The 20,169-nt window shown below is 41.3% G+C and overlaps 1 protein-coding gene across 1 annotated transcript; it reads right to left on the bottom strand.

The window, feature by feature from the left end:
- Positions 1–16,151: 16,151 nt before the first annotated feature.
- On the bottom strand, positions 16,152–20,062 carry gpr135 (G protein-coupled receptor 135). Its single transcript, XM_071543685.1, has 2 exons — positions 19,828–20,062; positions 16,152–17,943 (listed from the first exon to the last, which is right to left on the bottom strand). Exons 1-2 carry the CDS (start codon positions 19,941–19,943, stop codon positions 16,521–16,523), a joined length of 1,539 nt encoding a protein of 512 aa, XP_071399786.1. The 5' UTR covers positions 19,944–20,062; the 3' UTR covers positions 16,152–16,520.
- Between the last annotated feature and the right edge of the window lie 107 nt (positions 20,063–20,169).

Below are 20,169 nucleotides of genomic sequence, written 5' to 3'. Positions count from 1 at the left end.
GCAGCCAGAAACAAACAAATGATCCATTATCCGTTTGATATGCTGCCTTCAAATGGAACTCATGAGCTCGTGGTTACGACATATGGGAAGTCATGTACACGACTTGCTTGGCGTTCAAGTGGTTAAGTTGTGAGAGCACTGCTGCTAGGCAACGCTGCTAGCGTTACTGTTGGCGTCTAGAAGCCACCGAGGCTAACAATTTAGCTAGCTAGCGAGCGGGTAACGTAAGGCATAATGACAGAGGAAAAAGATGAGGCCGTTGGGAATATCAACATTTTCCTCAGACATATTATAAAATTACTAAGAAAAACTCTATACGACTAAAATTACAATATATTAACTTACCATCCACCGAAAAATGAACTTCCATGGCCTCCGCCATTTCTGAAAACATCAACAAACACGTCACAACTCGTGAACTCGGAGCTTTCGGAAAATTTCCACTTCCGAAGTCGTGAATACCACAGGAGGGGGGGGGGGCGTTCATATGGACTCTTCTCGTGAACACGGTCAACACGACTCCATTTGAAGACACCAAAAATCTAAACAAAGAACAGGTTTTCTTGCAGTGGCCTTTCTAAAATGAGCAGTGGTGAAAGTTACTATATTGTAAATGATCAAGGAGTTGATAAGCAGACAGATGGTTTGTTCTGTTGCACAGAGCTTGGCTCTAACAGAAAGAGATCCGGTTGTCTTTGAGACAGCGGTGCAAACAACAATACCACTTGGAAACACTAGGGGGGGACAACGGGGGGAAAGTTGAAAAGTTGTCTGTATCCACTTTAACTTTAACGCAAGCGAGAGCACATTTCCCCGTACGGGCCTCCCTCCACTGGCTCCCTGTACGTTTTAGGATTGATTTTAAGATTGATTTTATTGTCCTTTTGTCTTTTAAACTGGTCTTTGTTTTTATTGTGTTGTTTTATGGTTTTTGCTATTTTGATTGTACAGCACTTTGGTCAACTGTTGTTTTCAAATGTGCTTTATAAATAAATTTGGATTGGATCGGATAACCTTAACCCTAACCTAAACCTAATTCTAATCTTAATCCTAAACCCAAATCCTAATCCTAATCTAGCCCTTTGAAGAAGACGACGACTGGTAAAATGTCCTCACTTAGAAAGTCTAAAACTCAAACTGGTTCTCACAAGGGTACACACACATACACACACACACACACGCAGTTTCGCATTAAAGCCATTTGAATATTCACTGGCAGAAGCACACCGCGATAACACACACACACACACAAACGTGCATATGCACAAACCCAACCGACACACATACAGCTCTGTATTATGTGGGCAAAGGTTGATGCAGAAAAAGTTGTTGACACACTATGGGCGCAAAGCAAATACCCAGAGAGAAAGGAAGATAAACACAGAAAGAGAGGGAAATAAAGAGAGGGGGAGAGAGAATTTCCCCAGCAAAGTGAGGGCCATCTGAAAGGCAGCCTATGTAAGACTTTCACTTTAATCTAGCCTACAATCTTCTCAGTAGGTCAAAAGATATGGTGGAGGGATACGTTCACACTGCAAGCTTTAGTGCTCAATTCGGATTTATTGCTCAGATCCAATTTTTTTGTTTGGCTGTTCACATTGTTTTTTAATTGTGGCAATATCAGATTCCAGTGTGAACTGGTCACGGTCCTGAACTGACCCGCATGCGCAAGTCGATGTGAGCAGATGATAACGAGGACGAGGATGAGGAGAAAGAGAGCCAAATTTTGAATTATGGCTTTTTGTGGAGCAATGGCTGCTACTTCTGTACGGAGGTGTGTGTGGATGTGGAGTCGGGGCCAGGAGTGGTGGGATCGTGACGTGAATGGCTTCACTCAAACAGATTTCATCCAAAATTTCACCCCAAATACTTATGAGGTCTAACACCTCACTGTCCATCCACTGACACACTCCATCGCAGCTGTCTTCCATGTTTGTATTCACCGAGTGTCTCCTGCCAGAGCAGAATTGTGACGAATGTCGATCCAGAGTGACGTAAAAGTCGCATGAATATGGATATGACTGTTCAGACTGAGGTCGCATTGCAAAAAATCAGACTTGTATCCGATTTAGGAGCACATATGAAAGTGGCCCAAATCAGAATTGAAAAGATCAGATTCCATGTGATTTGTGCTGTTCACACTGTAATGAAAAAAACAGATCTGAGTCACATATGAGCAAAAAAATCAGATTTGGGCCACTTTGGCCTGCAGTCTGAACGTAGCCTAATCTACTCTTTGCCCATTTGGTTTGTTGTTGTCTCATTTTCAGTGAGTGTAGTGTATACGGGCCGTACAAAAGCTCCTCCCCTATAGCTGGAGCCCCTCACACCACTTTCAACCGCCCAGGCTCAACCAACTCCGCCTCCCCCAACGACGGATGTCGAAGAGCAGCCAGGCGTAAGACGGTATGTCTCCCAAATTGCCTTTGATAGAGCAAGGTCAAAAACAAGAATCAAGAGGTTTATTGCTGAAAGGAGCAGGAATCTGAGACAAATCAAAAGAGTCAAAACTAGGGCTGAAAGATTTTGAAAAAATATCTAATTGCGATTATTTTGACTGATATTGCAATTGCGATATGATTTGAGATATTAGAGGGAATGATCATTTTTACATAATTATTCTCATATCCATTGAAAAACGTATTAAAATGATTATGGTGTGATTTTTGTGTGGATCTGTACCAAACAAAGATGTTTTCTTAAGTCTGTAGAATATGATGTGTAGGCCAGGACATCTCTGCAGCACCACAATATTTCAATTAAAATGGTATTTTGACACATTTCACCTTTAACAAATATTGCGCCTCCTGCGATTTGAAAATTGCAGTAGACCATATTGCGATTTTGATAAAATTTTGATTAATTGTTCAGCCCTAGTTAAACCTGATGCCAAGTCGGCCGTTTTTCAGATTTTTTGATACAAGGAGGACATCATCTGCAAACAGTGAAAATGCCAACCTAATATCACCGACTCATACGCCATGACTCAAATATTCATCATTGCTCACAGTGCTACTTTTGGCCAACAGATTGCACAGTTGGATGACTCGTTCGAAATTGCTTTGGTCTCAGTGAATGTAAACTTGTGAAAACTTCTTTGGGTGTATGTACAAATACACATTGAGACATTGGGAAAACCTCAGTTTGGAGTTTTGCAAGTCAGATTTTGACTATAGAATGGCAGCAACACCACAAAGGGCACAACTGGCCATATGTCTGACTGAATGATGAAGTGCCAGGGAATAGCAAGACTAGACCCCACTTACACTTTATCTGTTAAATAATTCTAAAACTGGAACCACTCCATGGCACCGTCCAACAATCGATTCCATAGATAGAAAGACACTCAAAAATGTGCACATATCATTAACTATTTGCACATTTTGGTTTGCTACAAAGTTTTGTAAAAATGTATGTATTTAGAGTTCACAAGGCGTGAGTATATGGCACCCTAAATATACTGCCAAGGGCCAATGAGGTCCCTTTTTTTGGCTTTTTTTTTTGCCTTTATTAGATAGTTGAAAGTGGAGAGACAGGGAAGACTGGGCTAGATCTGAACCCAGGACATCGTGGTTACATGGTATGCACCTTAGACCAGTGATTCTCAATCTTTTTCGTATCAAGGACCCCTAATTTAGTCCACACTAGGGCCGCGGACCCCCATTTAATGAGATTTTGTCTCTCTAACCCAAATCTGAGAATATTTTTATTGTCAGATATGATTTTGTCCAGAATTCCATGACTATCTGTATTGTAGGTAGAGAGATAACAGAGAAACTATGATCAAAACAGTCATTCTTCTACATTATCTACTTACTTCTTGTCGTGTTAACTTCTTGTAAATGAAGTAATGGTGAATTTAACAATTCATCAATTTGCCCGGGACCCCCTGGAGCCCCATCAAGGACCCCTGGTGGTCCCCGGACCCCACATTGAGAGCCACTGCCTTAGACCACCGGGCCACCAGGATGCCCCATGATGTCCCTTTTTTAAGTTGAATTCACATTTCTGGACATACTGAAATCCCTGTCACCATGTTTTCATCGGTTTTATGTTGGAAGACAATGATGCACACAGTATTCAGAGTGCAGTTACAAATAACTTTGGAGTAAAATAAAATGTGTTTCCATTATGTTTTAGGTTGCCTGTAGTTTGTTTTACATTGGTTATTAAAAAGTGTGGCTATGTTTACGTGCACACAGTAATGGCACTATTGCAAATAGGCGATAATTTGATTAAGCCGTTTACATGATTGCATGAACTGGCAACTCCCCATAACAATCCTGTTTACATGACTGAAGTATTTATTGTAAAAATAGAAATAAATAAAATAAATAAATGAATAAAATTTTTCAATTACATCCATGATTCTGCTCTACCATACCATGTAGTTTGCCTTCGACCCATTTCTTCTGAAATTACTGAAATTTTAAAATGCCATATTTCAGATTTGTAGGAAACCAGGAGACGACTCATGCAACTGATGTACCTGTGGCAACCGGCACCATCTAAAAAAAACGCTGATCCTGCAGTTTTTAGATGAGGATCCCCGGTGAGGATTGGTGGGACTGGGGTTCCTGAGGGAGTTCGGTGATGTAGAGTGAAGAGAACTTAAGAACATCGTGAAGATCTTTCATGGAGTTGTTGTGAACTACTGCATTAAAGGAACAGTTCACCCAAAAATGAAAATTCTGTCATCATCTCCTCCCCCTCATGCCAGTTGAAACACAGGTGAAGTTTGTCCATATAACACACAGGGAGGCTGCAGCACAACTCCATAGCAGCCTTCTCCAAAACAACTGAAGTCAGTGGGGACCAGTTCTTCAGAGTTCCAAAAAGACCTACAGTATATTTACACCATCATTTAGTGCAAATCTTAACTACAGCTGATTGATTTGCAACAAATAATGGTGTATAGGTCTTTCTATTCACAGTGTGATTGTTTGGCTGTTTTTGTTTTGGAACTCTAAAGAACAGGTCCCCATTGACTTCAGTTGTTTTGGAGAAGGCTGCTACCAAGTTGTGCTGCAGCCTCCCTGTGTGTTATATGGACTAACAAATTTCACCTGTGTTTCATTTGGCATGAGGGGGAGTAGATGATGACAGAATTTTCATTTTTGGGTGAACTATTCCTTTAGAGAGTGGTAATTGCACTGTATAAACTTGGACGTTTTGCTGAATGCATGGGGAGGTATCGACAATGAAAGACAGTTAATGTGACAGACAAGCTTTCTGTGGTAATGAGTTTATCCTAGCTGACATTATCCATCAGTGTGGTTTTCAACATCAGACATGAAAGAACAACACACTGTCACATCACTGATGCTTCACTGCCGCGCAACAATACTAGCCAGGTAGCTGTGTGTGTGTGTGTGTGTGTGTGTGTGTTCGTCTCACGTACTCTGGAATGTCACCCGGCTTCTTAACACACAGAGAAAGGGAAGAAGAGTGAATAATCATCCAGGAGTATTCATGGCATTCTCATGTCATTTGTCATTTCATGATGTGATGGATAAGATAACATCTTACTGTTCGTTTATGATGCACAGATTAACCCTTCAGTGTCTCTCATTTCCTAAACCAGATCTGATTGAAGGTGAATATAGGAACTGGTAAATTTAAATGTGGATTGACAGCTGTAATAAACAGCTGTCAAAGTACAACAAACTGGTGGTGCACATTTGTCGTCTACTGTGACCTAGTTGACTGGCGTATAGGATTTATGGTAACACTTTACAATAAGGGTCACTAAGTTAAGGGTTAGTTGCTTAATTAGCATTAACTAACCCTTAATTAACAGTTAGCTAATGTGTAATTTACTAATGTGTTCATGTTAACTAAGGTATTAATTTATACATTATTTAATAGTTTATAAAGATGACTATTAAATAATGTATAAATTAATACCTTAGTTAACATGAACACCATTAGTAAATGATTACCAGACACATTAGTTAACTGTTAATTAAGGGTTAGTTAATGCTTAATAAGCATTAACTAACCCTTAATTAATGTACCCTTATTGTAAAGTGTTACCAGATTGATCTATGAGGGGGTAGAGAATGTGTTCATGCATGTTAGCTTAATTAGCTAGTATGCGTTTACAAGACCACAGTGATGGTTAGCTGCCCAGATGGTTAGCAAGCTAACAAGCTGACATGATGTCACCACAAATCAGATGTGTCGGTGATGAAATGATCAGTTCCCAGTCAAAAACAGCACACAAATGAACCCTGTCTATTTAATTCTGTTGAGACGGACAGGTTGTACATTTAGAAACACAATCAGCTGTTCACAGCAGGGTTATTATCGTTAACAAAAACTAACAAAATAACGAAAACTAGGTGTGAAAAAGTTTTCGAACTGAAATAAAAATAAAAACGAGGCTTTACAAAAAAACGATAACTAACTGAAACTGTATGTGTTTACAAAACTAACTAAAATAAACTAAAATTATAGAGAAAATGTCTTTAGTTTTCGTCTTTGTCAATTTCATACATCAGCCTAGTATTTTGAATTTTTGAATCTCGCCCCTGACAAATACCCCATATTACAAAAAAAGACTAAAACTAACACTGAAACTAATAAAAACTAAACTAAAACTAAGCATTTTCAAAAAATAAAAACTAAACTAAACTAGCAAACCCGCTTTAAAAACAAATTAAAACTAAACTGAAATTGAAAACAAAAAGTCAAAATGAAATAAAAATAAAAACTAATGAAAAATGCAAAACAATAATAACCTTGGTTCACAGCCACCGGTGTCATGAGCTGAGGAAATCCAATATGGCTGCCAGAGGGTGTGTAAACATCACCTGAAAATCCTGGCTGGGTCAGGTGTTGCAGAGGGAGACTTAGAATTAGAATTATTATTGGGGAGACAATGCCTTATTTTCTAAAAGTATTATTCTAGATCCTGTAAGAGGGACACCACAGTGGCCCATAGAGTTGTATTTAACATTTATAGATGTATGCATTAACGTGCTTTTTCTTCAAGCATGATTTATAGTAAATAGGTTTCATATTGTCACCAATTTGGGAATAAGAAGACTCAAGGTAACGTTCCCATGACATTGCAACACACACTGCAACACACACCCACAAACCCACACATCGCACACTGTAAGGTTTGCTTGGACACATACGCCAACCATCTCAGAAATGTGTGTATGTGTAATCGTGCAAACGTGCGTGTGTATTGTGTGTGAGCACGTCTTCAAGGTGCACAGGGTGTGTTCCAGGCAGTATCAAGGGTGTGTGTATGAGGGAGGCTGGGAGAGCTGTGTGTGTGTGTGTGTGTGTGTGTGTGTGTGTTCTGTTCATAGTGCATGTATGTATGTGTGGGTTTATGTTTGCAGTGTGTGTGTGTGTATATGTGTCTCCTATGTGTTGTCCAACCATACCAGTCCAGAAAACATCTCTCTCTGCTGGTTGCTATATGCCAAAACACACATGGAATGAATGTGTGTGTGTGTGTGTGTGTGTGTGACAAAACTGAAGTGATACTTAAAATATGTAGACATTCCTGACTGGTCTGTTTAGGTTCAGTTAAACTCTCCCATAAATCATTGCTGGAAAGGCCTGTGTACATTTCAGACACATTTGCACGGCACTGAAAATCAGGCCAGACTGTTTCTAAGGTGCCTGGGAGCACCTCAGGCTCTCAGGCCGGGATCTGTGTATTCGCTGGTTCATTCACACTTTTTGCAATGCGCAAACGCTTAGGGGAATTATGGTATGCGCTTACAGAAGGCTGTGCAGAGCCTCAAGGGCCCTGCATATGGGGAATACAGTGTGCTGCTGTAGCGTGAGTTATTGATGGTGTCTGATATTTAACCAGTGGTGGAAGAAGTACTCTGATCCTTTACTTAAGTAAAAGTACCAATACAGCAATGTAAAAATACTCCATTACAAGTAAAGGTCCTGCATGAAAAATCCTACTTAAGTAAAAGTACATAAGTATTAGCAGCAAAATGTAGTTAAAGTATTAAAGTAAAAGTAGTGGTTTGGTCCCTCTGACTGATATTTTATTATATATGACATCATTCGATTATTAATACTGAAGCATCAGTGTGTAAGCAGCATGTTACTGTTGTAGCTGCTGGAGGTGGAGCTAGTTTGAACTACTTTATATACAGTTAGCTAGTTTAGTCCGGTGGTTCCCAACCTAGGGGTCGGGCCCCTCCAAAGGGTCACCGGATAAATCTGAGGGGTCGTGAGATGATTAATGGGAGAGGAAAGAAGAAAAAACAAAGTTCTGATACACAAATCTGTTTTCAGTTTTTGGACTTTTTCTCTAATCTTTGATTTTTGCTGAAATATTGGATCATTTGAACATTTATTGAAATGAAACCATGTGAGGTTTAGAGGGAAAAATCACTATTTGGTGGAGCTGTTAACAACTCATAGACATCTGAAATGTGACCCGACTACACACTGCTTTTTGGAAGACGTCAAAAGCCAAAAAGACTGAATTCCAAGCTTGTTTGAATTTAAACCCATATAATGAACAGAGGAGATGACTTTATGTGAAAAAATTATATTTATTACACTGCTCCCTCTCCTGACTCTATCCATCAGTTTTGGTTATTCTGCAGTCTCTCTACAGAAGCTTGATGCTGAGAAAAACAGGTAGACATGGCTGAGGTATGCCTTCTCTTCCTGTTCTTCTGTGACGCATCTGCTCCTGTATGTAAACATCAAGAATTTTGCAGGTAAAATACATAGCTCAAAGCACACATCATATTTTAAATAGAAAAGTTTGAAGTTTAGGTTTATTCGTAACACTTTACAATAAGGGTCACTAAGTTAAGGGTTAGTTAATGCTTAATAAGGGTTAGTTAATGCTTAATAAGCATTAACTAACCCTTAATTAACAGTTAACTAATGTGTAATTTACTAATGGTGTTCATGTTAACTAAGGTATTAATTTATACATTATTTAATAGTCATGTAGAGCCATGTTCCCCTGCTTCTAGTTAAGTGGATCCTGTGTCAGCATGTTCTTTGGTGTCTTCCATGCGCCCCTCTGTTGAAAGTGTAAACAAATGGCTGATATGAGTGAAAAGAGAGATCTTTATTTACTAGTTTCTATAGTGGTTAGCCAGCCAACAGCACCACTATCAAGCTAAATGCTCTACTGACACTATCGGGGAATGTTAACATGTTTAATGGGATTAAATTATCACTTTTGTATACAACAAACGCTGATTTATACTGTAGATAGTCTTTTTAGATGTAAAAATTCTGAGTTCGCAGAAAATATCTCAAAAAAGCCTTTTCATTTCATGTCATAATACAGTTTTTTGGGGGTTTTTTTTGCCGTGACACTTCGATTAAAATGTATGCACTCTCCCTATGAGTTTCTATTAAAATACTGTGAATGCTGCATGTATGCTTAATCCGTATTCCCTAAGATGTTTTATTTGTCAGTTTGAGTCCAGATGTCTCATCCAATGCTGGAACTGACCATGTGGAAAAATACCATAAAAATGTGGTGCATTACCATAGGACATGCAGTGTGTGGTAAATATATGGTACATTACCATAAAGCGTGTGGTACATTACCACAGGACATAGTGTGTGGTAAATCTATGGTACTTTACCATAAAGCCTGTGGTAATGTACCACAAAATTTGCTTGGCCTGTGGTACCAAAATGAAGTACTGTAGAGTAGGGGTTTCTGGCACAACTTCACCTACTTCCAAGGTGCATGGAGAAGGGAAAAAAGTCTAAAGTCTGCGTTTCGGCTTGTGGCCTTCATCAGGGTCCCTGATGAAGGCCACAAGCCAAAACGCGTTGGTCTAACAATAAAGTTGTTCTATATACTACAAGTGTTGCTGGAGTTTTGACCTCACCAAAATGAAGTACCGCAGGAATACCACAGCAACATTTTCAGGTACCACAGGAAAAAGGGGAAAGTCAGCTAAGAATAATACTAGAGGTTAGCTTGGCTAATGTTGCACCTGGCTAGCCTACGTTGATCATCGCCACCCTCTTCGACGTCGTAATTTTTGTCGTCCGGTGTAATTCTGATGTCGAACCCATAGTCGCCGACTGTAGCCAGAAGTCCTTGTGATAGAATTTTGCCAAGTAGGTCAAAATGTGGTAGTGTGGATGGGTTGGAGCCACTGGTTGCGTTTTGTTTTTTTAGCTTGGAAGTACGCAGCCTTCAAAGCTTTCCATCAGACATGGACCTGCTCGCTCGTTCTGGGATGACCACCCTCTCTCAACTTCTCTGAAACATGTCTAAAAATGTCACCATTGGGATGTTTTCGCCCATCAAGAAAACACATTAGGTCCATGTCTCTCAAAACTCTTAGCATGTGTTTCATCTGCTCCCCAAAAGTGCTGCTTCTTGGTTGCGGCCATCATTTAAGTTTAACGTGTGACGTTTATCATTATGCAGTTTGAAGGTATGTTGGAACATGTGAGCTTAGTCCAGCTCAGCTCAATTGCTGGATGATATGGGGTCAAGTAGCTTGTTACTTGATCCCATAGACATCCAGCCAGACATCCATCCAATGGATGTGGCTCCCATGCATAAAACTCCCATCATGGTTGTATGGTTGATGCATTAGAATATTATAAAGTGCATTTCTTTGTTTTCATCTCCAAATGAGAGCATGAAATACGGCAAACTTTAGCTGACACTGAAGAACAAGAACAAATTGCCCATTTCTAATTAATACTAATCAATTCTTGAAAGATCCTTTATTCATGCTGATGGAAACACACCTGATTCATATTTTGTTTTTTTTGCGACATTTCAAAAGTTTGTGTAAACCTCGCTTGACAGTGAGATGGAAACATACTGTGACGACTGCTCAGCGAAGAACAGCTGACCAGTAACTAGGCTAGAATTGAAAATGTCACGATAAACAAAAGAGGGATGTGTTTCAAACCCTGTGCTGACAAATGGGGTGCTGTCCCCTCCAGTCCTCCCTCAGATCCCCTGTCCCTTGCTGTGTTAGTCTTTAAATAGACCTTTAGGCAAACGATCTTCAAACGCAGATGACCTTCGGGGTTCGGTACAGGATGTGGATCGATGAAACGGCTTTCGTGGTACAGAGCAGCGTGAGCCACTGCTGCCATCCCGTTTGAAAGAATTTGATTAATCCTGGCTACAAAGAACGTCACTACTATGGGTTTTAATGGAGACATTTACTGTCACATGGTCTAAATCAGTGGTTCTCAACGTGGGGTCTACCAGGGGTCCTTGAGGGGGTTTCAGGGGGTCCCCAGTTGATGAATTGTTAAATTTCAGCATTATTTCATTTAGAAGTTAACACAATTAGAGAATGTAGAAGACTGTTTTGATCATATTTTACTGTTATCGTCTACCTACAATACAGATAGTCATGGAATTCTGGACAAAATCATATCTAGCAATAAAAATATTCTCAGATTTGAGTCTGAGAGACAACATCTCATTAAATTGGGGTCAGTGGCTCAAATGTGGAATAAAATTGGGGGGTCCTTGATATGAAAAAGGTTGAGAACCACCGGTCTAAATGTTATACTGAATAGTGTCATTAGAATTGGTTCCAGTGGAGAGTCAAAGAAAGGCATTGGTGTTCATTTCAATGGAGAGTTTGTCATATGTGAATACTGTTGAGACAAAAAAATGGGTTGCGGTGAAAGCTGATTTTGTCATCGAGGCTCTACCACAATGTGATCCACGTTAACAACCTAGACCTCACGAAAGCCGTCCCCGCTGTCAGCATGTCCTACGTCGTCTACGAGTACACGAGGAAGGTCCTGGGGGTGGGAGTCGAGGACAGGAAGGGAGGGACAAGGGGAAGGAAAAAAAGGATAGATAAGGGGTATGGTATTGGAGTGGAGTGGTGTGGTGTGGTGCGGGGACTTGCATCTACAAGCGCATACAAATCTGTCGGGAATGCATGAGGTCTTGGATTTGGACCATGGCCACTGACTGAATACGCAACTCCTATATAACATAAATCTTGAGTTTGCAGGATGTAGGGAGGATAGGAAAAAAAAAGAAACCATGGAACAACAGATCCCTAACCAACTAGCTCCCCTGCTTCTGGACTTCTGGACTTGCTTGAACCTGCTTGAGAACCAACAGATAAAAGGTGCTGCGTGTGACCAGATTTGGAAACCACGTTACATTCCTACAGTACCGAACAATCCACAAGAAGAAATTACAACGTGACTTTTTCTCCCGTGCATCATTAGGTCGCGCATAGAGAACGCTTTGGATTGACGGGAGGCGGTTCCATCTCAATGTCTTCATCTCAGAGTGAAGGAACCCTGCGGCAGCTCCACTCCTCCGGTCTCCAGTGGAATTCTAGAATCAGGAAGTCCTTTGAGTGACATGCCTTGAACAAACGTTACAAGCAATCACGCCTATGAGCGACAGACAATTTCTGATCTCAGCTCTCAAATGATCTCATGGACACAGCTGAAACGGTGAAAGAGGATGAGGAATAGAGGCGGTCAGCTTCTCTCTCCTGAAAGGATTACTAGGCTGCTGCATAAAGCACCAAAGGACTTCAGATTTTACAGGAGTGAAATGGTCAAAGCCAAGTACTGTATGCTTGGAGGAATAATTGAAACCTCTCTTGCAGCGTGTTTATTTCTGATTCTTCTGATTCTACAAAGAGTGTTTCTACACACAGTGAAAGATGTGCGTGTGTATGTGTGTGTGTGTGTGTGTCTGTATTCTGCATAAGGTAACCTTTTCATATGAGTGCACAACATACATGTTTAAAACTATGTTTGAACTTTAATTGTGTCTATATTATGAATTCCCTGATGCCAATGAACAATTTATTTGATCATAATATTTGACCATAATTGAAATCTGGTCATATTTATTATGGAATACGTAAATTAATGCATGCATGGTGGTGCCTTGAATTTAAATAATGCCATGAAAAAAACAAACAAAAAAAACAACAACCTAGACCTCAGGGTACAGAGGGATGTATCACATCTACAGTTTTTTTTAATATTTATATTGATGCCAACGATTAATTGGCAAGCTGCTGAGATTACTGGCTTGAGTTCAAAAACTCACATCCCTAAAGAAAGCCAATGTCAGGCCAAAAAGTGGTGCCCCTTAAGACAGGACTTCCATATTGTCAATGCTTAAACAAATAGTTCACCCAAAAATTGGTTGAGTATTATATCCACAGAATCCACAGCCTTCTCCAAAACAACAGAAGTGAATGGGAATGTGTTTTTTAGAGTCGCAAAATTAGCAAAAAAAGAACTCAAAACAGCTTGTGCAGCATAACCCAAGTGTTCTCTAAAGCAAAGCAATTGCACTGTGTCCAAAAGTCTATAGAGCAAGACCATCATCAGCATGGTGGCACCAGTTGGACTGTTTTCAGAATCATCAACACTGAACGTTCTGTTATGTTTTACCGAGTTAGCAACTTTTTTTTTTTATATTCTAAAATTCTATTCAAACACTTGCCGTGAATAGGATACTGACATTACCACAGTTCCTGTCTGTGGATTTTTGGAACATATCAAAGGTAAGTACACTACTTCCCCGGTGCATAAATGGGCCGGTCCATTATAATTCCAGCTGTTGGGGGGGGATTATATGTATGCCGAATTTACCAGAGTACCCTACCGATTAGTACAAAAGTCTCAAATTATATTTTCTGATGTGTGTTTTTTGCTGATTTGTAAGGCAAAAAAAAAATTTGCCAGATTTTTGAACAGACCTTGGTGTGGTAGGAGGGCCTTCAAACAACAACAATTGACTACAACATTGATTACATAAGATTTGGCCCAAATATCTGTCTTTTCTCAACATGTACAATCTTCTCAGGATGAGTCATGTTTGAATATGTATGCGTGTCTAGTTAGGGACAACACACATCTTGGCTGGCTACATTTCCATACCAGAGTAAACAGACTACTGCTCATACTGGTTAAAGTCTTATTCAGGTTGTTTACATGAGCCTTTAATAGCCTGTGATTGAGTCTCTGTTGCATAAATAAACCAGTAAACAGAATATTCCCCCTCCCTCTTTGACTGCGCAATAGTAGCTTACTTCTGATACAGCGAAAAAAATAGTAGTAGTAATAGTAAGTACTGCTCTGTGCTTTTTATTGACATCAAAAGGTACCCATAATGCTGTGCAAGTCTGACAGGTGGTGAAAACCAAAAGTGGGAGTATCATACCTGGGTTATTCTAACCCAGGTATGATGTTAAAGGAATAGTTCACCCAAAAATGAAAATTCATCTACTCACCCTCATGCCAAATGAAACACAGGTGAAATCTGTTAGTCCATATAACACACAGGGAGGTTGCCAGCACAACTTGGTAGCAGCCTTCTCCAAAACAACTGAAGTCAATGGGGACCAGTTCTTGAGATGATGACAGAATTTTCATTTTTAGGTGAACTATTCCTTTAACCACTCAAGTTTGAGTCGGCCAAAATAATATGTATTCTCCATATGTATGTCAGTATCTCACCCTGCTTGTTTTAAATTCTATGTCCTGTATAGAATCAGGTACTGTTTGAAACCTTCAATAAAGAGATGAACAGATAGCAGCGTAACAGGCAGCCTATCAGGAGCCTGTTTGATACGGAGTCATTGTGTTGCTTTGATGTGATTGGCTCGCGGTCAGAGGTATGGTATGGTGACTTGCAGGGACAAGTTTGAAAACAGGTAAAGACCAAAGACTATTTAACCAAGATATTCAAATATTATTGTCTCATGTGCTGCTAGTGAACTGTGATCCCCCTCACCAGATTTGACATTGGAGGACATAAGACCATGATATAACTGCGGTGGGATTCACAAAATATCAGAAAAATGTGTTTCCATTTCCAACAGCTTTTCCCTGTTGTACCAGCAGTCAAAAAAAGATCAAATCTAGCTCACAAGATTAAAAATTTTATGATGCTTCTGTGTGAATCCAGGCCAAAACCACATTGAGCCACATTCCAGCTCATACCTTCTTTATATTGATTAATAAAGCAGAACTGCCATAAAAATAGGTAGACAGACACAGACATGATGAAAACGACACGTACAGTATGTTTAAAAGGAAGGGGTTTCCAAAAACACAGATTTATGGATTAGAATTAAGGGAATGCTATATCCTTTCATTAAAATATATGTGTGTTTCACCACAATGTTTGGCACATACATATGCTGCATTTACACATGAACACATAATCTGAAATTTACGCCTTTGTGGGACAGAGCGGGACAGAGGAGTTCCAGACTGTCCCTAGCAAAATGAGAAATTCCCTAGAAATTATCCCAACTAGAGAATGAATATGAATGGCTGTTGTAACCCTAGGTTTCTCTATCACGACTATTATCTCAACCATACAGTGTAGACAGTTCTACAACTCAATACTAAATCCACAACTATAATCTTCCCATATGGGTCCCTGGGATGAAATCTGATCAAATGGGGGTCTGTGACAGGAAAATATTTAAGAACCCCTGGGGCTGGTTGCACAAAACACCTTAAGTTAAGATTTTCCTTAAAGTCCGAGTTAAGGTTTCCTTAAAATAAAATCGGTTGCACAAAACACCCTTAAGTCTTCTCCTTAAGGTTTCCTTAAAATGTTCACTTAAGTATTTAAGGTTTTCTCCTTATCTTGGTCTTATACTTAAGGAATCCCTTAAAGTTAGCTAAACCGATGCACAAAAGACCTTAGCAACCAAAGTAAGGAAAAAAAACGTAAGGTACCTCTGACTCTCTTAACCGCAACATGGCCGAGTTTATGGCGATAAATGAAGAAGTTGTCGTATTTTTTTTTGACCTCTTGGATGAACCTCTTCACCAGACTTCTTGAATTTCCTCCCACATTTGTTGTTTTCTGTTTGCTGTTATTTGCGGATCAAATTTACTTTTTAGTATGTGCTTTCTTTTATTGTATTCCTCCAGAAGTATAATCTTTTCCTCCTCTGACCAATTTGGTTTTCTTGTCTTCTTTTCTTCTGCCATTTTTTTACTATCTATAGGCCGACTCTGTGAGACGATAACAGGTGAGGCGATAACAGGTATCACAAGCGCAAGTGTAAGCAAACAAACGGTCTCCATGGAAACTGTAGAATTTTACCGCTGTAAAATCTCTTTCAATGCAGTAAATGCCTTAACGTTTTTCCTTAACTAAGGAAACCTTTTAAGGGATTCTGTGCAACACCCTTAAGTAAGTCCCTCAGCTAAGGAGAAATTAAGCCTTAAGTGTCATACTTAAGGAGAAAACTTAAGGTGTTTTGTGTAACCGGCCCCTGGTCTGAAGAGAAAAATTCCATGAGGTATTCTTCAATCATCAAAATGAAGATCAGATCTGTGCCATAAAGAGTTAAAACATAGCTATAAAATCCAGCCATAATCCATCAACAGATCATTCTAGTCCACTCAAGAACATCATTTTCTGTCCCTGTGTCACCTAGAATTTTCCAAAAACGTCCCAAACTGGCAGCAGCCTCCTGTAGGTCCGTAACTACGAAACACGGATGCGTTGCAAAAAACTCGGATATTTCAAAATATTCCAAAAAACAATGTCACAAGCTGGTATCGGCCGTCTTCACTTTTGGCCCGCTGACAGAGTTGGGGAGCGCCGCGGTGTCCGGCTGGGCGTCTCGGCAGAAGAACACAGCGGGGTTTTTACAGGCCCACATCGCCACCTCCCCTCCTCCTCCTCCTCCTCCTCCTCCTCCTCCTCCTCCTCCCCCCCCCCCCTTTCCGGGACTGGAACTCGACAGCCGGCTGTTGTTGTTCACTCCGACCCGACTCACGTAGCGGTCCCTGATCCGCTCGGCTTGGTTCGGCCGCCCCTCGCGGTTCTGGGTTTGGTTGGACAGGTACGCGGCGATGTTTCTAGTCCGATAGCCCTCCTCTCGGCTGCGCCCCAGCAACATGGATATGTTGGGGTTCCTCAGGGCGTAGATTAGAGGGTTGATCGCCCCGTTTGCCCAGGCGAGCCAGATAGCCACCGTGTCCATGGCGGGGTTGAACGTATAGTCCCCCATTGCCGTGACCAACCCCATTAAACAGTATGGCCCCCAGCAAAAAATAATAAACACGATCATAATCAATACTGTGGTGGCTGTTCGCATTTCACTGTAGAAGCGTAACAAGTAGGCGTACGTGGTCACCGGCCTGACGCGGATTTCGGAAAGCCGAACTGTCTTGCAGATGTTGTAATGGCAAAAACACATGAGAGAGAAGGGTAATAGATAACATACTACAATAAGGGAGATGCTATAAGCCGTCCCCATGCGGGAGGTCCCAGAGTGGAATACGTACATACAGTGGTAGAAGCCCCGCTTATGGATTTCTGTAGGTGTTCGGACTAAGAGATACCAAGGCAGGGAGAAAACAACCGCCGTTATCCACACGGCTACCAACAGCTGAGTTGCTTTCTGGCGCCCTATTTTGGCCTGCGGCTGCCTCACTATGGCGTAGTATCTGTCGAAGGAGATTAGAGTCATGGTTAGAGTGGAGATGATACCGAAGCAGGTGTTGAAGAATCCGTTGGCCACGCAGAACCGATCCCCGAACATCCACATCCCGTCCTTGCTGAAGATCATGACGAAGGAGAACGGCAGACACAGGACGGCCGTGAGGAAGTCGGACAGCGACAGCGACATGATGAACGCGTTGGTGACCGTCCGGAGCTGCCGGTGCTTGATGATGACGATGACGACCGCCGAGTTGCCGAGGCTGGAGAGGAGGAAGATGGAGAGGAGGACCAGGGCCTGGGCGGCCACCGTGACGCCCTGCAGGACCGAGTTCCGCTCGGCGGCGCTCAGCACCGAGGGCGTCGAGGCCTGGCGGACCGGGTCCAGCTCGTTCCCTCGTCGGTCTCGGAATTCCGAGAGGTTTCCTGCGGCTGGGATTCCCGCTGTGGCCTCGGTGGCGGCGGTCACCAGGCTGGTCACTATGGAAACAACCCTAGGAAACCAAAAACAAAGAGGGGTGATTGTATTAGGAGTAGAGAACAAGTGGGCAGCATAATATCATTTTTTCAGAGTAAACAAATTCATGGGACCAACCGATTTTTGGAAGGCGATACTGATATTTTTGCACTGATACTGCTGATAGCCAATATTTTCTTCCCATAAACAACCACTGTAGTATTGATCAATTCTACAATGAATATGTAATGAAGCAAACTGCATCATATCCATTATATGGTTGGGCAACGCTGACGGGCTAATATCTGATTTGTTTTTTAAAGGCCATCAGTCTAACCCTACGTCTGATATAGGAAATCGACATTGTGAATATGCTAGCAATTGATAAATCAAGTGTCAAGGTGGCTGCAGAAGTTTTCCAACCACTTCCCTTGATTGAAATAAGGCAATGCTGGGTGTAAGGGCAGCAGGGTGGCAGAGTGAGTGAGGAGACTGAAAAGCAACGAGTTCAAGCCTCCATGACAGCAAGCATCCACCCTACTGAAGTGTCCTCAAGCAAGACACCGATTTCCTAAGCCAATGGATCGAGAACCGTTGGCGTAAACTAATTTCTTCCAGTCTAACCTTTGCCAGGGTTCCCACTGTTGCCCTGATGTGAAATTCCATGACTTTTCCCTGCCTTTCCATACCTAAGTTGAAGAGCTTCCATGGCCTAAACATGTTCTTCCTTCCTGGTTACCTCCACCAAGAAGGTTATGTTTTCGGTGCCGTTTGTCTGTTTGTTTGTCTGTTAGCAGGATTATGGAAAAACTACTGGCCCAATTTTCATGAAACCTGGTGGAAGGGTGTAGCATGGGCCAAGGAAGAACCCATTAAATTTTGGAGCGGATCCGGATCCGGATCCGACTCATGAACAAGCAATAATAGCACGAACCTTGGCGGAGGTCTGCGCTCTCCGAGTGCCCTTCTACTTTGTTAGTGTTTTTCTAAAGGGGTGAATAGTCTGGTTTACACTACAGCTGGGCTGAAAACCACCATCTAATTCAATGGTTCTCAATCCTGGTCCTCGGGCCCAGAGTAATGGTAGTTTTCTATCCTACCAACTAGTTAATTGCATTCACCTGGTGTCCCATGTAGGGATGGAACTATATGCTTATCTTATGTTGCGATTTGATACGTAATATAGGGTTCACGATTCAATGCAACCACGATACAATGTAATTAATAAAAGTTCAGTGACAACAAAGTCTGACTGTGCAGAATTCTGTTTATTTCTGAGCCACAAATCTTTCAAGCGATGGCACTGACTTACTAGAATGTAAACAACAATTTAAAAATGTCATTACAAAGTGCAAATAATATAATTTGGATGGAGAGCTTGTGAAATTGATGTGCAAGCTGTCTCATTTGTGATTACTACAGCAGAATAAAATTCATTCATTTTTCTGCCCCACGATACATATTGTCACATTTTTGTATCGCGATATATTGAACTTATATATATCGTCCCATGCCTAGTCAGTGTTTTTGCAATTCCTGCTGGTCGCCAGTAGAGGCTGAAATAAGTCATAAATCAGTGGTTCTCAATGTGGGGTCCGGGGACCACCAGGGGTCTTTGAGGGGGTTCCCAGCAAATTGATCTATTGTTAAACTTCAGCATTATTTTGTTTACAAGAAGTTAACACAATTAGAGAATGCAGAAGAATGACTGTTTTGATCATAGTTTCTGTTATCTCTCCACCTACAATACAGATAGTCATGGAATTCTGGACGAAACCATATCTAACAATAAAAATATTCTCAGATTTGGGTCCAAGAGACAAAATCTCATCAAATGGGGGTCCTTGATATGAAAAAGGTTGAGAATCACTGTCATAAATTACTCACTTCCCCTTTCAGTCAAATAATTCAGTTGCCAAGTGCAGTTTTAATTACAAAAAGAAGGAATTACCCTGAAACAACAGGTGCGGCGGTGCCTAGCTGGTGGGTGAAGCTCGGACCGGAGGTGTCAGCGGTGTAGTTGCCGCCACTGCCGCCCTGCAGGGCCGCGCTAACAGACGGATCCATGGATGGAGGGCAGAAAAGACCAAATGAAATTCATCCCTCCTCTCACGCACATCCATTCAGATTAGCGTTAGTGCGCGTCGGTGGTCTGGTTTCAAACGTAGCTGCTGACAGCTCCTCCTCTCCCGCTTGTACTTTTTTTCCATTTGAACGATCTCAAAATCCATCCACAGAGGGGAAAAATAGACAAGTCTTTAGACAAATCCATGTTCAGAGGCTATTATAGATA

This window comes from Centroberyx affinis, unplaced genomic scaffold, assembly GCF_046629955.1.
Source record: "Centroberyx affinis isolate AG114_WGS23_722 - 3 ecotype Tasmania unplaced genomic scaffold, CSIRO-AGI_Caff_v1 ptg000021l_1, whole genome shotgun sequence".
NCBI lineage: Eukaryota > Metazoa > Chordata > Actinopteri > Beryciformes > Berycidae > Centroberyx > Centroberyx affinis.
This window is presented reverse-complemented; position numbering and strand designations above follow the sequence as displayed.

What these genes read in the sequence shown, in the direction of transcription:
- gpr135 (XM_071543685.1), bottom strand. Translation starts at nt 19,943, where the DNA reads ATGGATCCGTCTGTTAGCGCGGCCCTGCAGGGCGGCAGTGGCGGCAAC. An exon ending in GCCGCACCTGTTGTTTCAGG is followed by an intron (nt 17,944 to 19,827) that starts GTAATTCCTTCT and finishes TACTCCTAATAC; the next exon opens with AATCACCCCTCTTTGTTTTT.